At 45.5% G+C, this 27,598-nt stretch overlaps 2 protein-coding genes across 4 annotated transcripts in view; one reads left to right on the forward strand and one right to left on the reverse strand.

Annotated features, from left to right (window-relative positions):
* CLIC6 (chloride intracellular channel 6) overlaps positions 1–10,933 on the forward strand; it is a 28,724-nt gene extending 17,791 nt beyond the window's left edge. The window contains exons 2-6 of the mRNA XM_080562416.1: positions 4,929–5,038; positions 5,481–5,606; positions 6,714–6,820; positions 7,592–7,773; positions 8,975–10,933. Coding sequence (XP_080418542.1) covers positions 4,929–5,038; positions 5,481–5,606; positions 6,714–6,820; positions 7,592–7,773; positions 8,975–9,136 — 687 coding nt within the window. The 3' untranslated portion in view covers positions 9,137–10,933. The remainder of the gene's footprint in view (positions 1–4,928; positions 5,039–5,480; positions 5,607–6,713; positions 6,821–7,591; positions 7,774–8,974) is intronic.
* Positions 10,934–11,742: 809 nt separating this feature from the next.
* Positions 11,743–26,940, reverse strand: LOC308180571 (uncharacterized protein). Of its 3 annotated transcripts, none has more exons than XM_080562507.1 (5): positions 26,889–26,940; positions 18,858–18,981; positions 16,919–16,953; positions 16,605–16,731; positions 11,743–12,517 (listed from the first exon to the last, which is right to left on the reverse strand). In XM_080562507.1, exons 1-5 carry the CDS (start codon positions 26,910–26,912, stop codon positions 12,483–12,485), a joined length of 345 nt encoding a protein of 114 aa, XP_080418633.1. In that variant the 5' UTR covers positions 26,913–26,940; the 3' UTR covers positions 11,743–12,482. The 3 variants fall into 3 exon arrangements, with proteins under 3 accessions (XP_080418633.1, XP_080418632.1, XP_080418631.1); XM_080562506.1 differs by lacking the exon at positions 26,889–26,940 and adding an exon at positions 19,865–22,657 and having other exon boundaries at positions 11,745–12,517; positions 18,858–18,986; XM_080562505.1 differs by lacking the exon at positions 26,889–26,940 and adding an exon at positions 19,589–19,857 and having other exon boundaries at positions 11,753–12,517; positions 18,858–18,986.
* Positions 26,941–27,598: the final 658 nt, after the last annotated feature.

Below are 27,598 nucleotides of genomic sequence, written 5' to 3' on the forward strand. Positions count from 1 at the left end.
TAACCTTCAACAGGAAACAAAAAGTCCAGGAAAAACAAATTCCACTCATCAAGATTTTGGAGGCACAGGACATTTGAGGTCAATAGAAGAACCTCCACAACCCTCGTTCCCGAGATGTTTGGACAGGAACTGTTAGGAAAGGAATCCTTACAGCAGTTCCAGGGGCAGAGCAACTGCAGCTCAGGGAGGGCCCAAACTACTTGTTTATGAAGGACGTTGTGTGTGACTTCTCAGTAAAGTCACTGTGATTATCCTCTTGCTATGGATGAGGATGCAGAGGCAAGTGACCTCTTTAAGGCTGCTCAGGAAAGCAGAACTGCTGGATCAAGGTAGTGTAGTTCTTCTGCGACACTCTCTAATGTTTTGTGCACGAGGTCTTGCTGCCTAGGGAAATCAGCTTGTGGCGTGATGATGCTCCTACCTGAGGGTTTAAGCTTGGGGAAAGAAGGGTGTGGAGAGCTCTTCCCTTTCCCAGCTTCTTTGAGTAAGACTCAGTACACAAAACAAACAAATAAAAAACAAACACAAGGCAAAGAAAAAAAAGACAGAACAGAGCGTTAAACAGTGAAAAATGAATGAAAATAGGGAGTGTCAGCTAATAATCTCATTAAGTAATGGCACATGGTTATGGGATTATGCAGAGCTGTAATAAGTCGATACGGCTACAATATACAATTGCTGCCTAGGGCTCTGAATGAAAGCTTCTATGCACAGCTTGAAAGTTTTCTCCTCCGCAGCAATGTTTGTCATAATTGTTTGATTAATGAACTCATTAAATCTCAGTATTACTAGAAAAGGCATGTTGACCTCCTGACTGATCACAATTATAGCGTAAATGCCACTTACTCTAGGCTCTGGTTAGACATCTGCTTAAGCAGCAGGACAGCCCCAAATCCAGCAGGATGTGGATGTTAGCAGAGTGTCACAACAGTTGCATGTGGAGGCCAATGTGTGGCATTACCTGCAATTACACTGGCGTTTGCCTGGTTATTAAGGTTATAACCAGTCTGGAAACACAATCGTCCATTGAAACAGCAGCCAGGCTCCCGCTGACTTTGCTGGAGTTAGGATTTCACCCTGCGTCATCCAAGAGCATAGCAGTCGGGGAGTGTAATTAAATCCTGTGCTTAGACCTAGCACAGAGTAATGCATCCCTGAATGTGCTGTGGAGAAAAATTCATGGAGTTTTGCTTTGGGGCTGCAGTGCTCCTAGCTGTGCTGTTGTCTTGTTTGTATTAATCTGTGGGCATCCACTGTTGTATCATGTTCCTGCAAGGTGAGATACTGACCCAGTCTCCTTGCCACCCTTACTTTGTTGGAAAGTACATTATTGTGCAATGATGGCATGGCTCAGCTATTGTTGTGTTGCTTGATAGGTGGCAATAAAGCTATTTCAGTGTCCTGACTCGTGATTTTTGAGTCGATGCGGCAGACTCTCTCTTTGGGAACTTGAACAAACACCTTTGGCATGTGTCTCTGGTGCTTTTTTGTCCAGTAGGAGTTGTAGCTCCCCAGATTAGATGAGATGAGTTAGGAGAACAGAGTTGTCTCCCAGGAGCCAAAATGCAAGTTGACATACCTGAAGTCATTTTAGCTAGTTGTATTCACCCTAGCTTCCTCAGTAAGCCAAAATATTCATGTTATGGGCTTTCAGCAAAGGTTATAGGAAATTGTAGCATCTTTGAGATGCCAGGTCAAACTGTGTCAAGTTCTGAATCAGATTTAGTGTTCAAGGTCTTGCAGTCATCTCAGACCGCCTGTCGCTGCTACAACAGGAAAAGGTTTAATAACTGCTTGTGCTATTGTGTGGGCTACTGTAATCTTTCTGTCACTTGCCTCCAGCTGTGCAGAACTGAAAGCAAATGATAGGTATTCCCCATCAGCTGTGACATGGCTGAGCTGGAGCCTAGAAATGTGCCCTCCCTTCACCTGGTACCCAGAGCTGAAGCTCCTTGGGTCTAAATGACTTTCAACTTCCAAAGGCCAGATGTGGCATGCCAGCTTCCCAGCTGTGCCTACCCAAATGTCTGCAGCCTCCCTTGCCATGGCACTTCAGCAACTGAGGCTTTTGATTGAGTAGCTCACAAAAATCTGCCTACCATCCTCAGTCTGGACACAGCAACTCCTGGGGACACACCCCTGTGTCATGGCCACATCAGAAATGGGGTAACATCATCATTTCTGTGAATTTATTTTCCGCTGTAAAAGCAAAGTGCTTACCATAACCACAGGAGATGGCACAGCTGGGCAAACCCAGCAGTGCTTCACTGGAGACTGTGGTACCTCCACCGCACAAAATACAGCTAAGATAGCAGTGCACTGTTAGCATCCCTTGTGGGCAGCGTGGGAGGAGATACAGCAGCAAATGTGAAGATCAGCAGCCTTTTGGACTTCATCAGCACCATCACAACCAACCTGTAGAAGTAGTCAGAAAGTACCAAATGAACAAGCAACTGTCTTGGTGGTTATAGTTGTCATTGCTGTAATCAGCAGTGCTTAATCCCTTGTTTTACTCAGTTCCTCAGTGTTTTGTTAATTTTATCCACTGTGAAATACAAAAAATGGTAGTGCTGTAGTAAATTTTCCTCACAAATAGGCATGGAAGTTAAAAAGTTTGCACTTAGAAACAAGGCAGGAGGTTGCTTCTGTAACATCTCCAAGGCTGCCAGTCCCTCAGCTTCCTGGTGGCCTTTCTGTCATTCCAGTTAATGACAAACCGGGACTCAGGGCTTTGCTTCTGCATTTGTCATGGTAACATGTCTGTCCGGGTCTGCATCGCTGGCTCCACCTCACGGATGTTTCCCCACAAAAGCAGGCTGGGGCTGCTGTCTGCCTCCCTGAAATTTGCTGTCACCAAGGTGATGTGGGGCAACGCAGAGCAACAACCTCGTTTCCTTAGCTCCAGCAAAGTTAGGGGGAGCGGAAATTTCAGTATTTAATGGCCAGCAGAAGACAGTAACTGATCAGGAAAAGTTCACCTACTGCAACTCTTGGTCACATAGCACTTCTTGACCACGTGGCCCTCTGGAAAGTTTTCTGAACGCTGCATGAACCCTGATGGGATAATTTATTTATTTTTTTCTTATCAAAGGCTGAATAAAAATATCAAATCAGTTGTAGGAACGGTGGGAAGGGGTTGTGGCAGTGCTCTGAAATGATATCCCCCCTCTGCTGCTTCTGCTGCCTGGCTGAAAGTGGGGGGACCACTGCAGGAACTGTGGGGTCTTGCTGGCTCTTCACCCCTTTTTTTCCCCAGGGTAGGGTAGGGTAGGTGAAACATGACACGAGAGACAGGATGAAATGAAATGGTGGTGTCGTATATTTAGGTCAGTTATGAGTACATAGTAGCAGCATACATAGTCTCCTTCTTATTAAGAAGGGCACAGTAGTTTTCAGTTAATTGTTATTCTTGTCTGAAGCTGTGCAGCGCTGGAAAGCAGTGCTCCGTGTAGGACGAAAAACACAATAGTAGCTTTTGACCAGCTTTCGTTTTTGCCACCTACAAAACAGCACCCATCTAACACTGTGGCCCGGCTGTTTTAGCATTTCCAAAAGTTTTTGTTCTCTGGCACTGTGCGAGGCAATGGGCTATTTTGTTCTTCCTTGCTGAGAAAACCGTCAGTTGTTGCAGTGCTAGAGGCAGAGGGCGATCAGAAGAGGATCCCGCGGGCTGAAATGGCGACCCATTGCGCGGGTCGAGCCGCAGGAGCATCGCTCCTCACGCATCCCTCGAGCTGCGGGGCAGAGATCTGCCTGCTCCAGACCAGGTGCTCGTTTCCAGACATAGAGCTCTTCGTGAAGGTGAGGGACCTGAAGCAATCCAACTGCAGTGTGTGTGTGTGTGTGTGTGTGGGGAAAGCTTTTCGCTGTATTTGAGATTGATTTGATAGCAGTGAGAAGGGCGAAGGAGCAGGCAGAACTGGTTTCGTGTCTGTGTTGTTTGGTTATATAAAGATGGTCGACAAACATTCGTGAACTAACCTATTAACTAAGTAAACGACGTGCTTGGGTTTTTACTTCTGTACCCTTATGTTTAAGATAGGTTTCTGAACTGCACCTGAGGAGAACGATATGAAAGGTGTAAGGACTAGGCCTCTGAGCTCCGGCAGCAGCGCGGTGTGAAGCCTGGCGTGACCCGCAGCAGCCACACGAGCGTGGCAAACCTCTCGCAGTGCCGTGACACACAGGGGGAACGAAAGAGGGCCGGGAGGGGCAGGCACGGCTGCGTGGCTCGGCTGGGGACACACCAAAGCATTAAAGCTGGGAGCCCTGGGTCGGTAGCGGGTAGAAGGCCTATGCCACCGCTGCGTGCTCGTCCCAGCGCCGTGTCAGCCTGAGGTGTGCAGCCTTCGGGCTTCCTTAGCCCCCGGTTCAGCAAAGCGCGGAGACCCCTGTGGTCGGCTGCTCGGCGGCTCCCTTTCCTTCCCTGGGGCCCTCGCGATTGTTGAGTTGGAAACTCTTAATTATTTGATTTATTCTGTTTATTCCCTTAAGTGCTTTGGACGTTACATCTCAATTTACACAGGTAAATCTTTCTGCGCTTGTTTCCTGTGATCATAAACTGATTTAAGCCTGTTTTAATCTTGCAGTGACTCAGGTAGATTTATGCTCACACAGACAAATGAGGTAGAGCCTATTTCCTCTGGAAGGACTGCTGCGATTTCAAGTTTGTTTTCTAACTTGTGGCACTATAATTACGCACTTTAATGGAAAAATACATCTCCAAGATGACAGGAGTCTTCATCATACCTGTGTGCATGTTTGGAGAAGGACGTAAAGAAACTTTGCATGAAAATATGCATTAGCAGAGATGAGTAACATGCTATATGTACTTAGAGCAGATCTGGATTTTCTGCTTCCCTACTACATCTGTTATCAAAATTCGCTATCACAGATGTATGCATACTTTTTTTTTTTTGTAATTGTAGGCTGGCAGTGATGGGGAAAGTATTGGAAATTGCCCATTCTCTCAGCGTCTCTTTATGATCCTGTGGCTAAAGGGTGTCATATTTAATGTCACAACTGTGGACTTGAAAAGGTGAGATCATAATACGAGTTCTCATTTTTAGAACAGCTTTACCAAAATGGTGATTTACAAGGAAGAATGTCTTTGATTTGAAGTGCACACACGCAAGTTAGTGCACATTACTTATGCTGTGACTTGGCGTTGTGCTAACAGGCTGTATGCCCGATACCTCTTTCAGGTTCACTGATATGAAGTGGACCAACTCCTTTGAAGCATTTGAGATTTTAATCTGTTTTGCAGTAGGTCTCTGTAACACAAACCTGAATTTGTAGCATTTCAGGGTGCATTCAGATAAGGGCTAGCTGATTCTCACACCGCCAGTGTAAGGCAGCTGGCCACATTGTGTTTTGCAAGACGTATATTAGCCTGTTATTCTGAAGTTGAAGCAGTTCATTGCAGTGAGTTGAAAGCGTGGTCCCCACCGCAATTAACCCAGCCTCCTTCCTCCCACTAGGAAACCCGCTGACCTGCAGAACCTCGCCCCAGGGACAAACCCCCCTTTCATGACGTTTGACGGTGAAGTCAAAACTGATGTCAATAAGATTGAGGAGTTCTTGGAAGAAAAGCTGGCACCACCCCGGTACCGTGTTCATGTGTGTGTGTGACTTCTTGTAGCCCCAGCTGTGACAAGGTGTGGTAGGACCGGTGCCTCCGGTCTGGGTGAAAGCTGGGGAGGCCTGGCAGCGCATGGTGGATGTCCTGGGGTAGCCCTGAGATGCCGTCTGTGCTCTTCTCACTGCCTTTGCCTTCACCCCGGGTTTACTGTTGTGCCACTACAGTCATTCCCAAGGCATGAAATCCGCCCTCCTGCAGCAAGTATATGCAGAAACCTGCATACCGCTGCAGAAACCTGACCTCTTTTCCTCTACTCGTGTTTGCTTGAGGTTTCCCTCCTCAAACTGTACAAATAATTTGGCTTACCAGGAGCAGGTAGCTAAAAGGAAGCAGCAGTGAAAGCCTCCCACACTGCAGGAGTCCTGGGTCAAAGAACGTCAGAGCTCGTTCTGAGTGTCCGGGTGGGTTAATCTCCATGTGTGCTGGTGGCTGGGTTTCAGATCTGTCCCTCCCACTGAAGGAGCCATCCCCACCTCTCCCCAGGCACACCAGCAGTAGCATCATGCCCCCCACACAGGCACCTTCTGCCCCCCAGGACAGCAGCTGCCCTCAGCAGCGCTCCCCTCTTGAGCAGCCAAACCTGACATAAACTACGTGAGCAGCTGCTCCCCTGCACTTTTTCCCTCCTCTCTGCCTTTGGCAACAACAGCAGCTGGCCCGGCCACTCCAAGCTTGCTCATGCATGAGCAGGACAGGCGAGGAGGCCGGGAGGAGCAGCAGTTGGTGCTAGCAGGGACTTTCCCTCCACTCCTCCTCATGGCAGGAGCCGGGCTCCGTTCAGCCTCACCTCTGGCTGAGGCAGCCTAGAAGAGGCACCAGATTGCTTGGATGGTGTTTGCAGCACAAACAATCATCTCCCATCCGCCTCAGGAGAAGGAGGAGAGCCACATGGTTTAGACACGGTTGAAATTCACACTTGCTAACTGGTTTATAGCTTAGGGAGGTTCCCTTTGAAAGTCCTGTGTAGCCATATATTACGATGCTGCAGTTTAAATAAAGTATATGAAATAATTAGTGGGGATGAAAATAAAGGCTAGTCCATAACTTCCTCTTGTTTCTTTTAATTCCTCAGGTATCCCAAACTTGCACCAAAACACCCCGAGTCTAACTCTGCAGGAAATGATGTGTTTGCAAAATTCTCTGCCTTCATAAAGAACCCAAGAAAAGATGCTAATGAAAGTAGGTGCTATGGTCCTTCCACCAGCCCTGGTAGTCACTGGCAGAAAGTGGAGTTGTACAACTCCAGCACACCGTGCTGCAGACATGCCAGTTACATCTGATGTAAAGCAGTCCTTTTCCAGAGCATAAAGGCTTTGGAAATATGCACCCATACAGTCTGTTATCTGGGGATTCCCAAAATTGGGCAGGTACCACTGTTGGCGTGGGAGTGCCAACTCCAGCTGCTCCCAGTTCCTTCAGCTCCCAGGCCCACAACACTGCACCTTCCCATGCCCCTGGGAAGCACAGCCTGCTGGAGCTGTGACCCTAGCTTCAGGTCTGCCACCTGCTGTCCTCCTGCTGCCTTTCTCCTCCATTGGTGTAAATGCTGAAGTCTCCAGCCCCGTGGCTTTACCTTGCCACACACACCTCTGTAGAGCAAGAACCTCACAAACATGCAGTAACTCATCTCCTCTGTCCTCCAGCTCCCCCTCCGCAGCTGCAGTCCTGCACCACCCTCCTGTGCAGACCGCAGCCAGCCCTTGCTGACCCTGGCTGTTTCTGGTAACGCAGACCCCGTTTGGTTTTTCTCAGACTCCCCTTTAGCTGCTTACAGCTCTTATCCCAGCATTAAGTTTTAAGCTTAGGATAAAGGAATTGCAGGAGTTGGCATGGCCGGGTATCTGCGAGCTGGGTTGGTGCCAGGAGACAGGATGCAGGAGTCGACTTTCTGCTTGGTGTCAGAGAGACCTTGGTACAGGCTTGAATGACCTTTTCATTGTCTTAACCTAGATTTGGAAAAATCTTTGCTTAAGGCCCTGAGGAAGCTGGACAACTATTTAAATAGCCCCTTGCCCGATGAAATTGATGCTTACAGCACTGAGGAGATCACTGTTTCCAGCCGGAAATTCCTGGATGGAGATGAGCTCACCTTAGCGGATTGCAACCTCCTACCAAAGCTCCACATAATTAAGGTTTGCGTTTGCTTTTCAGCTTCCTGAAGAGAAGAGCAACGTAGAAGCTCGGGTTCTTTTCTAAAAGAGAGAGGAGCCCTCTATCTTTTCTGAGGCCACACAGTAGCTGGAGTGCTAATACACAAGGCCGTTTCATTACAGCACAGCTGGGCAGATCCTCAAACTGATGACAAGTTAGAATATCTGCTTTCATATTTGGGCTGTGACTTCTTTCTCTAAGCCTCTCACAAGTATTAAATGAGTACTATATTCAGTGTGGTAGGGAGTTATTTCTGTTTGCATTTCACATGCAAAGTGCCACAGACCAATAAGATTAAATGATCTTGTCTGTGCTAATTCAAGAAGCCAGCAAAAGCTGAAATTTCACTCTGTCTCTCCCACCTTTAAGAGTTCTGGTGACCGAGATGTCTGGGCATTGTTACAGCCTGTCCCTAGGCTGCCCTGGAGCCAACCAGCTTCTGGAAGGGAAATGGCCACATTGGAAACTTAACTGGTTTCCATACAAATAAAGTTACTTCAGAAACTTTCTTCCTCGACTATTATTTTGTTAGAGTGGATTGAATTGTTTTCAGACACCTTCAGGAGAGAAAACTTTCCCAAGAGGTGTCCTGGTTGAAACAATTCCAGCGATAGCAGCAAGGGAGAAAGCCTTTGCTGCTCCATCACAGCTCGGGCACATACATAGTGACACATGAGAGGTAGCAGGGGTCAGCAGAGCCAGTGCAAGGAGAATTGCCTTCAGGGATGATGGAGGATGAATGTCAAACCATCCTTGCTGACCCACCAGGAGGTATTAGGTGTCATCCAGTAGTTTTCCCCAGCCATTTGAAATCTAGTATCATAATTCCAGTTTTCCCTTTCTGTTGGCAGTGAAAGTTTCCAAGTGTGAGCCAGTTTATTATTGTAAGATTACTCTGTTAATTCAGGTTTATGATATTTTAAGCTGCATCTCTTCCAGGTGTTGTCTGCTGGTCCACATAGCTCTGCATATTTATACGAATTAAATCCTTTTAAATGAGTTAGATTGTTAGCTAGCTTTCTTCATCCCACGTCTTTTTTTTTTCCTTTCCTTTTATTTCCTCCCTACACTGCATATTATGACACTGTTGCACGCTGAAAAAAAAAATGTTCATGAAGAGTAGATTCAGTTATTTGCAGATCGTGTGTAATAATATGTATATTTTTTTCCTTTTAATAAAAGGTTGTTGCGAAGAAATATAGAAATTTTGATTTTCCACCTGAAATGACAGGGATCTCAAGATACTTGAACAATGCATATGCAAGAGATGAATTTACAAACACTTGTCCTGCGGATCAAGAAATTGAGTATGCATATTTGGATGTTGCAAAGAGAATGAAGTAAACAGAAGATGTCTCCATTCTTCATTGCTACGGAGATTTAGATGGGCACCAGCCAAGATGGGGAAAAAAAAAAAGCCAGCATACGTTCTGCAGTGTAATTTTAAGTTCTGTTATTGGCCAATCCGTCTTTTATAATAATTGTGTAGCATTATTTGTTCATTCTTAAATTATGTAAGTATGTGTGTGTGTGTCTGTACAGACATATGTACACATGAATGTGTGTTCTGCATTCCAAGTTAAAGGCATCAGTCAATACTTTGTTGAAGTTAGGGAAACAGACTAGGTCACACAATTACAGCAATGTTACAGACTAGTGACTTATGCTAAATGACTGAATTTTAAGAAAAAAAATAGCCCTGTTTCTGACACATATTTAACCTGTCATTACTGCTGCCTCTGTTCTGTGTTTCACAGCTGTTGCCAAACTTTGCAGTTACTGGGAGGGTTTCTGTTTGCTTCCCCGCAAGCCTCAGAGGGCCGCGCGCCAGCAGCTGGCACGCAGGCAGCACCCTGGTTAATCCAGGAGAAAGGCCAGCCTGTAGGTGGGACCACACCTGGCTTCCCAGAAGCCCTCTCCTCTGTGCTAGAGACCTGCAGGGCAGGTCAACAAAGAACAACTTGTTCTCAGATTGCCTGAATTGTCTTTGGTATTAAAAAGAATTAATTGAAAAAAAATAAATAAATCCCGCCTTCTTTCTCAGGGCTGCGTAACCCATCGTACTTCTCCACTCCTCGTGCTCCCAGACCGAGAGAGGAACACAGACTCACTGGCCTGTGGACTATCTGATAATAAATACTTGATAAGGGAGAGATTTGGTTGTCACAAGACATAAGAGTGAACATCTTTCATTTGCTACTGGTGCAGGATGTCGTCTCGTCATCCTTCCCTGACTCCCTTTTGGTTTTTGAAAGCAAAGAGGGGGTGAGGCTGTAAGGAAGGAAATAGTCCTTTTACGCTTCCCTTTCTGGGTTGTGCTCCTGGATATTGGATTTTCTCAGGCGGTCATGAGGACTTCATTGCTGGGTGTCTCTCAGGTACAGCAGAGACGTAGCTCCTGCCTGAGGTGGAGGATGGATTGGATGAACCCTTCCAGCCTCACGTGAGTCTGTGTTCAGGGCGGCCAGTGCTGGTGAGAAATACCCTCTGGGCTGGCATCGGGGAGTGCACTGCTAGAGATGTGTGGACTGTGAAAAACTTACATCCGCGGCTGCTTCCTGCTGAGCAGGCTCTCAGCAAGAGGGTGCAGTGCTTTAGTCATACATAGGTCACCTGGAAGTCTCCTTCTGACGGATTTTGCCTGTATGTACAAAATAGATGTGAAAACGGCTAAAAGTAGCCTCTGTAGCACCTATATCCACAAAAGGCTGGTACAAAATAGTTGTTCATCTTTGCCCGTGTCAAACGTATGCTTGTTTTATAATAATGCATTATTTAGGGTAATAATAGGAGTCAGGTGTATTGTGTCTGGGTGGCTTCTTCTTTCACACTACACAGTTCTTATGCAGTTGTCCTATCACAATTATTTGTAAGCAGTGTTAAATACACAGTTTTAACTTCTCTAGTTTCTTTAGTTTCCTCTATAGAGAAAACAGGCACAATACCTTTCCCCTCCCAATCTCAATGGTGAATTTACATGCTGGGGTTGGTAGCTGAGCAGTCACTCATCACATATTACTAACTTACTTTGTATTTTCAAATACATACATATATATATAAATATATATAAAATATAAAATCTGTATACTCTTTTCATATGCCTTACAAATTTAAACAGAAAATATACAAATATATAAATAATTTGAGCAGTGTTCTGTCTTTATTTCCTTAGTAGTTTCCTGGCAAGATGCTTTGCAGCAGTGGCCTAGATGTTAAGAGGCAAAATGTAACCCAGCTTTGGTTTGTGTTGGAGGAATTGTGTCACAGACCTGCAGTCACATACCTAGGGAGCAATGCAAACTGACCGTGCCCATCACTGCTCAATAAAATAACAAGGGCCAGTGCGTGATCCCTGACCTCAGGGACACCTGGCACAAACCACATGCCCTCTGGTTGGGGCTGGCCACACGTGTCATGGTTTGGTTTGGGAAAGATCAAACTAGGACAATCCAAGCAGCCAGAGGCTGTCCTCGCTGCTTGGTGGCTCTAGCATCAGTCCAAGTGCACAAGCTTGCTCCTGGCCTCTTACTTCTCCATATAAATGCAGCTATGGCTGTTTACCCTCAATTAATGAAACAGAGCCTGGACTATTATCTGGCCCTGAGAGCATGTAGTAACATCTGCTTCACATCCATATGGCTCTTTTTTACCTTCCGGAAAGAGTTTGGTCACACTGGTTGTGGGGCACAGCACCTATCTCCAAATCATGCCTGGACATTGGTGAGAGCAAAGAGTGAAATATAGGCAAACAGAAGAGTTTTTTTTTTTTTCCCCTTCAAATCTGGTATTGTTTGGAAGGATATTTGATTGAAGGCTTGTGGCCACCGAAAGTTTTTAAATCTGATGTTCTGTGGTTTCCTTATTCCTCTTAGTCATGCAAAAGCTGTTCATGGCTCCAGCCTTCCACAAAGGATTGCTGGGCACACATGATGCTACCTAAACCAGCACATTATGGTTGGTGTTTGCTATTTCAGGCAACACAGGAAGAAAATGCTGGTAGAGATGTCACAGAAATGACCCAGCATATCTGAAAACTGCACTCACCTCATTTGCCCTGGGGTAGGGTGATCTAAAGTGCTCTCATAATCCCATAGTACATGAAGCCATATCCGCTACATGTTTTGAGGGTCTGATTCCAGCCCCTCTAATAGAACACGTTGTTTTAAGAAAAAGCCTTTTCCCACATTCAAGTTATTCTATCTTAAAAGACCATGGAAATATTTTTAAAAACAAATTGCTGGAGAATAAATTAGATGAGATAAAGAGCGAGAGAAAGCAAATGTTAACAATATCACCACCTGTCAGAGTGGCCTGGACATGGATGAAATATCTAGACATGGATTTGTAGTGCCTGATCCCATGCCAGGGCTGAGATTATGTTCCATTAGTTTAAGGCATGTTTGTGGAGACAGAGCTACTGATTTCCAAATGCTTACTAGCACAAGTAGTTTTCTCTGTGGTATTGCTTGTACAAAATTTGTTTTTATTATTTTATCATTTCAAATACAAATGTTTACATTTCCCTTTTAAACATCTATTATACGCAAGGCATATGTACTCAGGCAGTTACTTTATTATTTGCTCTTCAGGCACTTGTGTAGAAAATTCTTCGGGTTTTGAAGATTTCATTGTCAGCTTCAGTATCCTAGATACAGTCTTCAGAGTGACCCATCAACTTGAAGGTTAAACACTACTTGCGTTCAATGCAGTATTTCCAAAAGCAAGCTGAAATAATATCAAATGCAGGGTAACTAATTGTAACATATTTCCCCCAATGCATTCTATTTTTGAAATCGCTTCAAAGGGATGAAAAACTAAACCTCATGAAAGCAAGTTGGTATCCATCATCCGTATCAACATGTTATTTGTTTCAGTATAAGCAAACATCTAATTCTCATGAGCTCCTTACAACTGGCTGAAGTTTAGCTTAAAAGCCACACCCGCTGGTTATTTCTAAGCTGTCAAGAATCAGTAATCAACTGCTAAGGTGAGGCGTGACCCTGAAAGGTCAAATCAACAGAAACTATCCAAAGCATGGTAGAACTTTGACTAGGTTTGCAAACTTCCCTCCAAACCAGCCACCCCAAGTGCTGCTAGCACCCAGTCGCTCTCAGCTCCCCAGATGCACCCCATGGACCCTTAAAAGCTATTCAGAGGCTGCTGCCCTAAAAACTGAGTTTCCTGATGAGATACCCTGGATACATGGCAGGGCTTGGAGAGCAGAGGTTTGCCATGTGGCTCACTACTACATTTCCCAGTCAGCAGCCTTAACTGGCGTGTTCCTGAACTACTCTTGGTTTTCTCAGGTGACAGAGTCCAAATGTAGGCCCTGCTTCTGAGCTGTGGTGTAAAACAGCCTTGTGGATTCCCTAACACATGGCTCAGATCAGCATTCAGTTTTCCTTCATCAAGGAACTGCAAAGAAGGGCAGGAGCAAGGTTTTTCCAGGTCCTGGCCTAAACTGGACTCTTACTGATAAAGAAGTTTTTACTGATGAGCAGAATGCAAACAGAAAAGATCTCTTCTGAAAATGAACTAAAGGAAACAAGAATCTTGTTTCAAAATTTGTAAATTATCCAACCTCTTGATTAAATGAAACCAATGAACTGAAGTCAAAATAAATTCTCCCTTTAAAAGCTGAGGGCATTTGTTTTTCTTGGAATTCTCCCTTCTATCATTCCATTTTATTTTATTTCAATTTATTTTTCTTCAGTGATGAAAAAGGGAAAACAAGAGGTAGAAATGCTGAAGAAGAGAAAAAGAGAAAAAAGAAATAGAGATAAAAAGAAACAACAGAATAACAAACCTTCTTTTTAAACTCAAGACTAAAAAGCAAAACAAGACCTAAACCAAATCTGTACCTTCTTTTGCTGAAAAATATTTGAAAAGCTGCTTTCATCCAACTTCTTGTTCTTTATTTTGAAAACACTAGGATCAGCACCAAGCTACTAAGTTTCACTCTGCTCAAATGATCTGCAGTGAAGAGAAAGGGTCTCTGAAGGTGAAAACACTGCTACTCCTTTGCCTGTAGGAATAACCACAGGACAGATCTTCCGGCTCACTCCTCTGTAGGACATTGAAATAGCTTTAAATGGCTGCAGGTAATGAAGCCACACTCACAGCAGAGATTGCAAGGAGCCAGACCTTTCACGTGTTGTAAGGAGGATGCTGTGTGTCACTGCCCTGACACAAGGCTCTGTGTGCCTCACACGTAACTGTGCTGTAGCAGATAGAATTACAAGCCCCTCGGTGCCTAGGGATGCCTGAGCTAAGATGCAAGATGACAAGGATATGCCCATGGAGTATGAATATTGGCTGTAACACCTTCTGGTGTAGGTGCAAAGTACTACTCTGGCATCAGTACACTTCCTTCTAAAGGTTGCTGCTCTGCTGGTATCAGCAAAATTTCTTCTGATAAAGCCCCCATCACTGTGGATGTAATTTGAGCTAGACTGGAGGCCTGTCCCCACCTCCTCCCTCCCTCTCCCATCTCATTCTAGATAAAGCATGTGCCTTAGCAAAAGCACACCCAGATAACTGCACCAGTGAACCGATAAACCAGTTGGTCTGCTGAAACACAGCCTGTTGGGTGACACTTCCAGCTCAGGTTTCCACTGTGTCTTCTGAAGAGGTGAGAGCAGCTACACCTGCTGTCCTCGTTCCTGCACCCTCCTGAAGCCAGTTAGTCACCTTAGCTCCGCAGGCTTGTGTGACGGTGCTCTAACCTGGTTCAGCTGTCCCAAGAGCCTACGTTATCCTGTTTTTCTTCACCAAGTTGACAGTCTGGCTAGGTGAGAGTATGCTGCTTCACAAGTTGAGTGGAGGTATCCACAACAGCCTGCTTGCGCTGGGTAGACACACCCCTAATACCACAGCAAGGTGGTTCTCACCCAGTTAAGTGTTGTTCCTAGGTACATGCGGGAAGACACTGGAATGCTTTAGTCTGCATCCTCCTTTTCCTCATTCAAGGAGTGGGTTTCTTGCCCCTGGCATAAGCAGCACAGTCTCTACCTAGGGCATGCAGCGGAGCTGCTCACGCAGGTCTCATGCCAGCTGGGGCCAAGTGCACACCTCGAGCTAGAAGCAATCCTAGGTCCTACAGAAATACAGACAGAGGGGTCACAAATTCAGTTGGCCCTACAGTTTTATGAGCAAGTGAGGTGAATGGCTTCTGTTGTGCTTGAACCCTACTGTAAGAGGAGCAGAATCAGGAGATTCCACCTAAGAACAGCTTTGGGCAGGACTGTGAGGGGTACTCAGCATGCAGAAAAAGGGATCAATATGTAACAAGCTCCGAAACACAGCTCTGCTCACTTGAGCTTATAGTCTTTTCTTGCTTGTTGTTTGGCTTGTAAATCTTCCAGTACTTCAGATGTGTGTTATACGAAGTTGAAGTGAAGTACATCTACTGCTATCATTCTCAGCTTCAAAAATCATGAATTACAACTTTGGAAAAATGAGCTGACTTAAAAATTGGGAGAGATTGAAGAGGTAGATGTTTCCTCTTCTGCTTTGCACGCATTTCTATACTAGCAGAAGGCTAGTAATTAATTGCAAATCATAGAAAACAAAAATGTGATTTGGGATTCTCACTTCCACTCAGGGCTATGAACTGCTAGTTAGGTACTAAATTACTGATTTATACATCTACCATGAATATAAATCCAAAGCTCAAGAACTAGGAGGGACAAGGAGTAGAGAGAGAAGCAGAAGAGAAGAAGACGAAAGAAGAAAGAAATTAAAAAGAGGTAAACTGAGACAAGGGGAGGGAGATATTCTCTCTGAGTAATAGGTAGTGTTTGTACTGCACATGCCTTGTATAAACAATGTTGTACATGCACACAATACACAGTGCCTTAAAGGCTTTGCGTTCCTACTTCTCTGTGTGTCTATCTGCCTCTCTGAAGAATATGCTTATAAGTGTTCAGGAACCACACTTAATTTTGTGAGAAATTACATGACCAAAATAGGAGTGGGAGAAGTTGTAAATGGAACATCCTTCTTTCCTCTTGAGTTTAAGAACTTGCCATGAAATTATAAATTTGAATGGTGGTTCATTCAAAATCATTCATCTGGATTAAAAACATCTCATTTGTGAAGTTGTCATTTTAAAACATTTGAAAGCCAGTTAAAAATTAGATGTATTTTAAAAAACAATCTCCAAAGATTTCATGCCAAAAATGTCAAAATATTTAATTTCTAGCCAAACTTCTATGTCACTCCCATTGCTGTAGAGTTTGTCTCAGAAGTATGCTCCCGTCCACAGCACCCTTGTCACAAAAGGAAGGCTGTTATTCTCATTTCATACCCACAGAACTGAAGGAGGCACAAACAAAATGTTTCATGTCCAGAGACATATGGCAAACTGTGGTGAAATGAGGTCTCATACTAAAGTCTAAGCATGGGAGAGCTTTCCCAAAAGAGATTTTGTTATAAGAACATGGGGAGCTGTATAGCTCTTCTCTTTGGAAATAAAAGGTCAGATCTGATTCAATTCGGTAATGACTAAAATGTCTACTCTCTGATCACTGTTCAGTGGTTTTCATGGCCCAGATAGGTTCTTATTTATTGTAAGCGTCATCAACACTTGTCGTGATTAGCATGAATCCAGAGTTTGGATGGCTCTAGAGACTGAACTGATTTCTCACCTGTGGGTACATTTTAGGGGAAACTGAATGACCAAGCTATGGGTTACACTAGGCTTTTTTTTTTTAAATTAGGCATTTCTATCACCTTCTGCAACTCTAGCTATGGTACCAAAATGACCCAGCAACAATATAGACAAGGTACAGCATTACTCTTTAAGTCCCACCTCTCTTAATTTTCCAGGAGGTTGGCAGTGCAGGCATCCAGAAGCTCTTCCCATGTAGAGGACTTATTGCCGGGAGGTCCTTTCTCGGTTCAGCTGGAGGATCAGATGGACCTTCATTTACACCTCCCTGTCCAAAACAATACACAGGTAGGGCAATGTCAGTGAGGCAGACTTTAGAAACTGAGAACACCAGCAATCCAGGGAACACAAAACACAGCATAGCTTGCTTTACTGTACAGTGATGAGAACTGTACAGATATTAAACAACAACTAGAGTAACAAATAACGGAAAGCACACAGCTGCCTGTTCTCACCGTTTCGACTTTCTTTCCATGTGTCTTGTCGTAAGCTGAAATGCAAAAGGGGAAGACAGTTAGAAGCTGTTCTGGAAGGTGATGATTCTGCTCCCTGCACGTCAGCATGACCCGCATTTGATGAGATGCTTCCATGCAGAAAATTAGCAGAGCTGGTTCTTCCCACAACTCAGTTTTCCATAAATATAGCATTGTCATGAAGCCCTCAAAGGTGAACATCTCTGGAGGGGTGCTAGCTGTATTTTTCTGTGCTGAACCAGTTGCTTTGCTACTGTAAAACCTCACCCATTCTTTCACTTAGGCAAAAGTTGCCTTTCAAGATACACATGGCTGACTTGAATCTCCAGGAAAGTAGTTCTATGCCCTGAAGGGTCTTTGAAATTGTCCTGGTACAAGAACACCTGCAGGACAATCTGTGTCCTGCAAGCATAAACCCACATCAATTCAGGCAGAGCTGCCTGCTCACAATAAATACATGTCAGAAAACCCTGTTGGGCAATGTAGCAGCTCTGGCAGTGACAAGGATCACCACAGCCTTATTTGTCTGACTGCAGAGTGGACAGGCTCTTTATATGCCTAAAGATAAGCCATAAAACTCAGACGAAAGTCTCTAGTATCAAGACATGTACTAAATTTGACCCGAGAAAGCTGCCAACGTTTCTCTTTTTGGTTTGGGTTTAGCTGGGTGGTTTTGTTGCACTGGATTTGTATTGTTTATGGACAAGTAAAATTCAATGCTGGTTCTCACAGCAGGACGTTCATGCCATGATTTAGAGCAATGTTCAGTGCTCACAGGCTTACATTCTTCATTTTAACACGCCCAGTTAACAATAAGGCTAGCATCAACTGTGCACATAAATCCTGTTCTTTGTTTCCATTTGCACACTTTCAGCTCTCATTAAGTTAAAATGGTTTCCCTGTTACTTTGTGGAAAAGTTTTATGAGAGGACTATGGACAGATATGGAACTTACACTAAGTTAATGGTTGAAGTGAAATCCATGTTTAGGATCTGAACCAGGCAGATGGTAGATCTGAGAAACTAGAATGTATTGAGGAAACACTCGTTTGTAGCATGAAACAATGGTATACGTGAGTCAGGTTAGAAAGCATTCACCTTCTGAAGCTAGAACATGACCTACAAGTGTCAGTAAGAGAAACTGAATCTCCTCTAAGATTTGAAAGCAAAAGATGACTGGTCCAAATAAATGTCAAGGGAAATTCTGTGGCTTGTGGGTTTGCCTCTTGTTTAAATCCCTCCACCTTCCTGACTGTGTTTTTGCTTCCAGTTATGTTGAAATGTGACCTCTGCCCTGCAGATACTATTCTCTCTTCAATATTTGAGTCATGCTGTGTCACTAGTGTTGAATGACACTGCAAATTGTACTAGAAGTAAAATATACAGAACCAACATCAATAAATGAGGTGTCATTAAAATACTCAAAAACATCTGCAACGACATAGCTCGCAGTAAGTTTTTCTACAGCTTGCTTTTCTTTCCATTTTTGGATTTTTCCAACACACTGAAAACTTGCATGCTTATAAGACCTTTTAGTGGAGAGTCTTTGAAATAGGTAAGTGTCGTCATTTCCTTTTCAGTCAAATCAAGGTATTTTGCTAGGGAATATGTGTAAGGCTGAAGCTTCCTTCAGTTTTCTTGTTTCACCTTTCCTTCCCAAAAAGCCCTGTCCCAACATACAGACAAACATACAGAACTCCCAGTCTTATCCTTTCCTTAGAAAAACACACTTAAAAACAGTCAAAGAAATAAAAAAGACTTTTAACCCATTCAAAAAGATATCTGACACTTTTTGTTACAGGATTCTTACATGCATTATAGAAAAAAGCATACACAGAATTAGTTATTTAAAACATTTTGTCTTCGCAAAAACAGTAGCAGATTTGCAAATTTCCAGAGAAATTTTTTTTTTTGATAATTACCTTTGATTCCACTGATTTTAGGGTCTGCTATGGGACTGGCACTTTTTTGTGCATCAAACACTGACAAAAATTTCAGGATCCTTTCTTGTTGATCAGCTACAGGAATCTCCAATGACATCTGCCTCTGAGCTTGGTTTGTGAGAAACAAAAAAGAAATGTTATGATATTCCTAAATGACATGTGTAAAATAGTACCTACATACTGACAGTCTGGTTGCACACCTAATTGTCCTGTTTATATATGTTTACCTCAAAAAGGTAGCCTAGCACTTACTGAAGTTACAGGTCTCTAGTATAGCTCAGCTTAGTGGCAGTTGGCTGTAAAGTACGTAGGATTAGTACACAAAATAAAAATATATTATTAAATTATATTTTAAAATAAAGATAATTAGATAATATTATTAAAATATAGTAAATAATTAAATGATTAAAATTAAAAAGGTACATTCTTAAATAGTAAAAAGGGTTTGTTAAAAGGAATGCAGCATCTTTGGCAAGCTGGTTTCCTCTGTGGGGCTATGAGAGTTACTCCACCTGATAATACCTCACTGCATATCTTAGTTATCCCTATCATACTACTAAAGTCTTCTTTTCATTTTTTTTTAGTTACATCTGTGAAGTTACATCTTTCCAACCAGACCACCGAACAATTACACCCACGACAGGAGACTGGCATCTGAACGGGACGTACGGCAGGACGGCACCGGGATGCTGCCCTGAGGCAGACCTTACCTGTTGGAAGCTTTGGTTTTGCAGGCATGGCAGGAGAAGCGGCTGCTAGAAAAGCATTTGAAATGACCGCAGCGATAAGGATATTAGCCAGCACGGTAGTTGCCATTGTGGTCAAACAGGATCTTCTGGGTGCCTAAGCCTGTACGGTGGGTGCCTTTCTACAAAGCCTGGCAAAACTCCTTCGTGTGCATGTTCTCTCTGGCCGAGCAAACCATCCCATCCCCTGCCTTATAAACCCTTGGTCTTTCCTCATTACCCGGAGAACAAATTCCATACCCAACTCCACTTCAGCAGCCTGCATTCTGACATTTGGCGATGCGTCTTTTTCTGCTTTCTGTGGTTTGCTTTGACTCTAGTAACTGAGTCACCAACGTCAGAAGCCTTTTCTCTGCCTGAGCAAACACATTAACCGGGTGTCATCGCTGCTTGAACAGGGGAATCTCAAACGCGTGTGCGCAAACTTTGGGGCTGAGCGTGGTCACCGCTAACAGCAGCCCGGGGCCGATCTCCTGGCTTCGCATTGTCAAGGTGCAGAAAAGAATCGGGAGCGCTACTTGGGCAGCCCAGATTTCAAACACGCCGGTGACGCCAGCTGTCAGCACAGCAAACAGTGAGGAGCTGGATAAATTGCAAAGCCTCCAAACTCAGTCAGGTCCTCCTGGGGGCTGAATTGAAACATGAGGTAGGGGTGAAATCAGCCTGGATGAATCCGTCAGAAGCAGGGCTAAATCACCCAACTGCTGGCAGCCGGCAGCGGGGCGGGAGTGATGTGCTGCTGGTTCAAGAGCTTGCCTCAGCTTGCAGGGAGGGATCGCCAAGAGCTTTCCTCCTGTGTGTCAGAGGCACCTGAAGCCAGAGAAAAGGCTCCAAGGGGCATTCTCAGTAGCAGAGTGGTGTCTGAACTTAAAAGCACACCCTGGCTGTACTTCCCCGGCATACAGGCAGCGCAACATGGGGAAGAGCCCCAGAACTACACCGGGGAGAGGGAAACAGCTCAGAGTGAGCACTGACATTTGACTGGGCAAAAGTCTGCCTTTTGTTCCAAGCCCAGGGCTGCACTGCAGTGCATGTACCTAACTCCGTATGTCCACTTATCGGGTTCCCCCGCTGCCTAATGGGGCTTCTCTACTTCACAAACAGCAGCTTTCCTCTCCTGGGCAGGGGAGCATCTCAGGTGCAGGGGAAGAAGTGGGGAATCCAGGGGAGCTTCCCCAAACAAGAAGAAAGGGCTGAGAGCAGTGCTTGGAAGAAAGCACAGCTCTCTTCTTTGGTGCCATCACCACAAATTTGTCCTTTTCCCAGCATGTGTAAAACACGTTGTAAGTACACAGCTGGGGAGAGGACTGGTCTTCTTGCTGAAGGTAAGAATGCTAAACCTCCCTGGGGGGTGCCCATGACCCAGTTCTCTCTGAGGAAGGATGCCCCGTAGCTTAATTCTGAAGAATTCACCCTGCCCACATCTCCTCACCCAGAACTCATTCAAGGCTGAGTCTAAACAAACAGTATCACATCTGGCTCCGTCTTTCTCCAAGTGGTTTCGGTGGCTGTTTTGTCAGCCTTTCATCTGCCACTTGTGACTCCCTCAGGTGAGCCAACATTTCAGCGTGATACTGCCTCCTGTTTGTTGGCAGTCTCCTGAAACCAAAGCTAGGGCGAATGGTCAGATCTGAGTACGGACAGGTTTTGGCTGTGCTTTTGGCTAAGGAAACCACAAGAAAGAGACTAGCGAATTGTTTTGACAGGATACCACACAGCCTGGATGTAACCGAAGATGCTGTTTGAGGCCTTGGGCAGGGAAAGGAAGGATAAAATTCATTTACTTGTATAACCTTTCTGCCAGGACTTGACTGGCAACAAGGGCTGAGTTCAAATCCTAGGGGTCACTTCTAAACTCAGATGCCCATCCAGAAGCTTGGGAAAAATAAAACTCAACTTTCTGGTGCTCAGCAAGCTAATTCTCTTCATTTGCACACATGACTCAGTTGACTTCATAAATAATGTTTTATTAATAGGAGAAAAAAGAGGTATATAAACAGCATAAGAGACAGTATTTAGCTCCTGGTATGTTACTATTACTATTTCACATTCGTCTTTTTTTGGTGAAGCTGGTCGGCTCAGCTCTCAGAGGCTCTCAGATGCTGAGGCTCAGTTGCTTCCCGCCCCCCTGCAGTAATATCCCACTTGCATTTTAGGACTGTAAAAAGTTGCTCAGCAGCAAAGTCTGATCCAGGCTGTGGGCTCCATTAGCCATTCCCTCTTGTCAGTACTCACTTTGCAGCTAGCGTTGCTTACAGTGTCTGTTTTTCCAGCTCTTGGGGCTAGACTGCATGCAACATCTTGGGTTACCCCCATCCGTGTGCATTCAGGAAACCCTTAACCCAATTCTTGTCTCTCACTTTGGAGAAAACTTCTATATGCATTCTGCCCTGCATTAACCTTTAAAGAAAACTTTAAATCAAAGCCTTTTTCTTGCCTCTCTGCCGTTTTGGTTTTGGTTTGCTGTTTCATTTTTTTTTTTTTTTTTGAGGCTATAACTTTTGCATTCCAATTCTGGAAGCTATTGCCCTGGTGAGGGTGACCAACACACCCCAGGGACGCTGAAGCGTAGCTGCTTGGCTCCGACTTCTATCCCTGGTTACGATTACAAACATTCCTCCACTTAATTAGGCTCCTCTTTTTACCAGAAATGCCTCCCAAACATAATAAAATAACAGATGCAAAACAAACATGTCTCAGGCCTGCCCATCGGATCGTTTCATTTATCTCCCCTCGTCTCTACCAGAAGTCAGTGGAGGACTCCTCAGTTTTTTTTGGATTTCCTTGAGCTGGGGAGACAATTGCTCTCTCCTTCAGGCCCTACGTTAAAGCAAGGTTGACAGTTGTCAAATGGCAAAAAAAAAATCTCCTGACAACACATTTGCAAACAGGGCTGCACAGCCAGGGGCCCTTTTTGGTGCTGTACAGGAGGCTCAGGTCAGCAGCATTTCCGTGTAGAAACCTCAGCACTTCTGCAACCTCCCGATGAAGGAGCTGCCCAGGCCTGCATCTAGTATGGCTCTGGCCACTGGCAAGATTTGCTCCTAGTTATTATGCAGCTGTCTGAATTTACAGCATTTAAAATTATGGTTCATGCCTATTTAACGCCCAGGAGAGCAATGAAGATAAGTGCATGAATAATTCTGAGATACCTAGTTAACTATATATTGGGGACAGGCACATCTAAACGAGAGAGAGATGGAATTTCAGTATGCAGGAGGTGATTTTTTTTTTCTTCTACCAGTAAAAAAACATTCTCTCCTGTGAAAACATGTAGCCTCGAGAAAATATACTCATTTAGTAATTTACTGTACAGCTTCTTTTTCAAGGCTTAGGTCAAGACAAGGAACATACACCTGCTTTCACGCAGACACAATCACTCAGACTACATGCACATTAGGAACTCACTAGCCCTTAAAAGTTAAACAAGACAATGAAACACAGCATCCAAAGAAGACTACTAAAAGAAATGCAACCTGCCTTACAGTAATGGCTGGTAGGTTATCAGCACGTTTTGGAGGATTCGGTCTGTATCAGTGCTTCAGACAAGGGGCATAAGGGGTTCTGCAACAGCCCTCACTTTTAAAAATTTCTTCTGCAGGCACCCTGGCAAGTCACCCAGGAAGGGAAGTGGTAGGTCCTGCCTTTCCTTAGCCCAATGCTTATCAGAAACAACACTGATAGTTAGCTCTGGGCATATGCTTTCAACCAAGCAGCAAAGGCAAGGCTCTTGGGAAACTGGGTGGGAAGATCTCATTGTGCCTGTTTTACTTAGGTTCCTCTGAATACTACGGGCTAATCTCATGGGTCTTTCAACTGCACCACATAAATATTAGCACTAAATTCAAGATACTTGAATATTATCTATGTTTCCCGTTCCAACCAGCCAAAACCATGTTGCATGAAGACCACAACTTTCTTTCATTACCATGTTGTGATTATTACTGCGTAGCTCTATACACTTTTCTAGGATTTCATAAATCTTAGTTTAAATTACATGTTAACCCTTGCAAAAGGTGATGCTTGATGACTCTGGAGACAAGCAAACCTGGCCAACAGCAGTAGAAGCTTCCCTCATTCAGTACTGTTACTCTGCCTCATGAACCATTTAGCCACCACATCTGGTGAGCCCTCAACCTCTCTGCAGACCTCTCAGCAGAGCCCATGAGCGCTAATAGTAGTGTACTTTCAGTTAAAAAACACATGTCCATGCCAGGAAAGATAGCTGGTCTTTGACTCAAATGCCTCTTGTTGATGTAAGACGTTGTTTGCTGGACTTTTTATCTTAGCTGTGATTTTTGTTATTCGGGGTATCTGTCAGGGAACAGGAAGGGCCATCTGATCCCTAAGGAATGCAGAGCTGGGAGGAAAGGGTGACCCCAGTGCAGGCAGTGCCCTCTCTCACGGGTGCCGTCCTGCAGGGTCTGAAGGCAGCGGGCAGAGCCAGAGCTGCTAGCAGGGCCCACCAAAAGCCCCAGCCAGGTGAGGGGGTGAGCCAGGGCCAGGGCCCATCCTTGTAGGGCCAGCAGCACAGCTAGAGATGAGCACAGCTGCAGCTCAGCTGGGGCAGGACTGGGCGCCTGGTAGCACCCTCAGGGCCAGACGGTACATGGCCAGCCAAGCATGTAGAAGATAAAATACCAGAAAGTCTGAGAAACACTGCTGAACAATCCCGTTTGTTGTCTGGTACCTTCCTGCCATCTTCGGATCAGGCTGGATTCTACTGAAAGAAACATAAATCTGGAGGATAGCTCATCAGATGTGACTGGAAGCATGCTGTCACAGGGCTCAAGCTGTCTCGCAGCTCAAGCATGACAAAGCATTTGGCACTCCAAATGTTTGGATGGGAAAGAGTGAGAGGCTAGCAATGAGCACTAATATTCTGCATATTGTTGGAGGGCTAGGAATCAGCTTGCCTCTGGAGTAGAAGGCTTCCTATCAGCCAGCCAGGGCGCCTGGTGTGTTGCTGAGATTACAGCCATAATACAACACTGCAGACAACCCAGCCTATTAGCTTTGAACCTCATATTACAGTCAACTTTCAACATTTTCCAAGCTTCCAGATCTCTGATGTGGCAATGGGAAGTTCTTCTGAGCTATTCCCCATCTGGATGCATTTATGGCTCCTGACAGTTTTGATCATGACTTCTTGAAATTTATTCCCCGTAAGCTTTTATGGATCTGTCTGCTGATAGTTGTCCCAGTTGTCTGATCAGTACACTTGCAGCTAGCCCATCCGTCTGGAAGGGTCAGGATTTCTCTCCAAATGGCCCGTAATTACAAGGTCCAAGCCCAGAGGCACAATACTGTTCACCTTTCTTCCAGGCTTGTATCCAGCTAGCTAGAAAAGCCTCTTATAGGAAAGCTAAGTTAAGAAAAGAATTTTTATTTTCTTCAGATTTAGAGACCTGCAATTATCAGGCGCTCTGAATTAATCCACCCCATCTCAGCTATACCTCTGAGCCTCCTCCTTGGACTCCCATCCCCTGCTACCCCCCTGCAATGCAGGGTTTCGGGTGCCCTTCCCCGGAGCTGTACTGCTCGAGTCCCCCACGCGGTGGCAGAGTGGGCGACCGAGTTTTTTCCTGACGAAGAAGCGAGGAAAAGGATCAGCGACTGAAACTTTTAAAAGAAACGCCAGATGGACGTATTCCACCCGTTTCCACAGGAGATACACAGCTACATACACCCTTGGCATGGCTTTGAAAATCTCATCCAGCAGCAATGAACACAGTAGGCGAAAATGTCTTGCAGACAAGGTCAATGGCTTTTTAAAATTTCCCTTCTGTCAGAAGGGAAAGCACGTTGCCATACAGCTTCCACTAACATATCTCTCTCCCTCCTGGTCGTGCCTGGTTGCAGCCCCCTTGAGCTGAAGGGCTACGGGTTAGTGAGACACAGTGAATGGCTGAATCCTTTCTCGCTCTTGCCTAGTTTCCCCAAGCCTGACACCTAGTTACTACTTCATAAAATGACCTTTCCAATTTAAATCCTGCAAGCCAGCACCATGTGAACCACGAAACTATCCGCTAAGCTCACAGACACCAAACACATTTTGCAAACTCCCCCCTCTCCCCTTATTGATTTAACAGCGTATCAAACAGCTTGCAGATTCCCAGCAAACAGCAGAATGCTGCTCGGTGGCCTCCGCTTTCAGGTGCCGCTGGGTTTAATGCCAGACAACTATTCCTATTTGTTTAATGCCAGTTTCTTGCTGCTCTGTGGGTCTGCAGCACTGCAGGTCCCCATGGAGGGCGATAACCCTTTGAAAGGGCACCCTAAGGATAAAATGTAAAAAATGACGTCCAGCCTAGCTGATCCCATTTCCTGGCCATGAAGTGTTGTGGAGGTAAGCGGCTACTGGGGGCGAGTCTTACTTATGTGTGTACAGGTTTCTTTGACACCCAGGCAGGCCAGACAAGGCTCGGTTTGTTTCCTAACACAGCTCATCACCGGGCACCCAAAACGTCTCTGTGAAGAAGGGCTGAGGTATCTCTGAGGTATCTTTCGGCTCCAAAGCAGATAGGCATGCACTCAGGCACCACGGTATCCTCATTTACCCACCCCGGTATCCTCATTTAACCCTCCCTTCCAGCACACCCCCTCTCCTGCCGGTCAGGAAGGCACCGGGGGGGCCCTCTGCCCGCTCCCTGTGCCGCCCCCGGGGCCACCCTCCCAGGCCTCCCCCCGCAGCCCCACGCCCGACATGGCGGCTCCCTCGGGGCCGGCGCGGGCTCGGGGGGCAGCGGGCGGCCCATGGCGGCCTCGGGGGCCCCCTAGCGGCCTCTGGGCTCGGTGTGCCGAGCTGGCCGGGGCCGGGGGTGGCCTCCTGGGGCTTGCTAGGGAGGCGAGGGGGCTCTTTGCAGCGATCTCCGCGGGGCAGGCACCCCTCAGGCCGACGGGGAGGCAGCTCCCGAGGGGTCCCCGCCACGCCACGCAGGGTGCCAGGTCGGGCCCGTGGTGTAACGAGGAGCCGGAGAGCCAAAGGGTTGCTCCGGCAGGGCAGCTCGGGCTGGGATGAGTGAGCCCTTTGCTTTCAAAAGCAAAGGCAAAAAGAAGCAGCTTTGCCACTCGTGGTGGATGGAGACTGACTTCTGCAGGCCACACCGTGATAAATGCGCTTCTGTACGAAACCCAGGGCAGCACAAGCCCTGAGCGACCTGCTGCTTTCAAAGAAGCTTCCCTTCCCCTCCCGACCCCAAAAGGCAGGCATCCTTGCTTCATAGCTTGCAAGGCATAGAAGGACCCATGGTAATTCTCTGACCTGAACACTCCTAGCACGGGCCATCGGTGGAGTTTGCGTTTAACATTTCATTAAGAGGCCACACGGGTGTGGTAACAGCCCAGATTTTTATGTTCCCAGGGCCCACCTCCATGACACAGCCTCCGCCTCCTTCCCCCGTTAAGTCCCTCTACTCACAAACAGGGAAAAATGATTCCCTCTTCCATGCACCCTGGCTCAGCCATTCTCCAGGAAGACCTGAGTCAGATGTTTGGTACCTAAACCAAATACCTGAGGAAGGTGGGGAAGAAGGAGACAATTGCTGGAGGGAGACACACAGTTACTAAACCAGCCTAATGTAAACAAGATCTAAAGCAAGAGTTCAAAGTTATTAAAACTAGGGGAAAATGCCAAAGAAGGAAATTCTTCTCTGTTCAGTCACCCAGCTCCAGAGCCAATGAAACCTGCTTTACCATCCCTGAAAGATGATTTATGAGCATGTTTTTAATCTGCAGACAACAATAACAACAAGGCTTCTCTCCATGGACCTTTTCATCAATGGAGCTCAAAGTGCTTCTCCAAGAAGGTCAGTGTCAACACCCATTTACAGATGAGGAAAAGGAGGCACAGGGAAGAAGGGCTTTTGCTACAGCCACTGGCAAGTGAAAAAGCCAGGGACAGATCCTCGGTCAAGTATGTTCACTGCTAAGTTACGTCATTCGGCAAACATAAGTCTAAATTCTGAAGCAGCA

The sequence above is a fragment of the Anser brachyrhynchus genome (assembly GCF_964034855.1).
Source record: "Anser brachyrhynchus genome assembly, chromosome: 1".
Lineage (NCBI taxonomy): Eukaryota > Metazoa > Chordata > Aves > Anseriformes > Anatidae > Anser > Anser brachyrhynchus.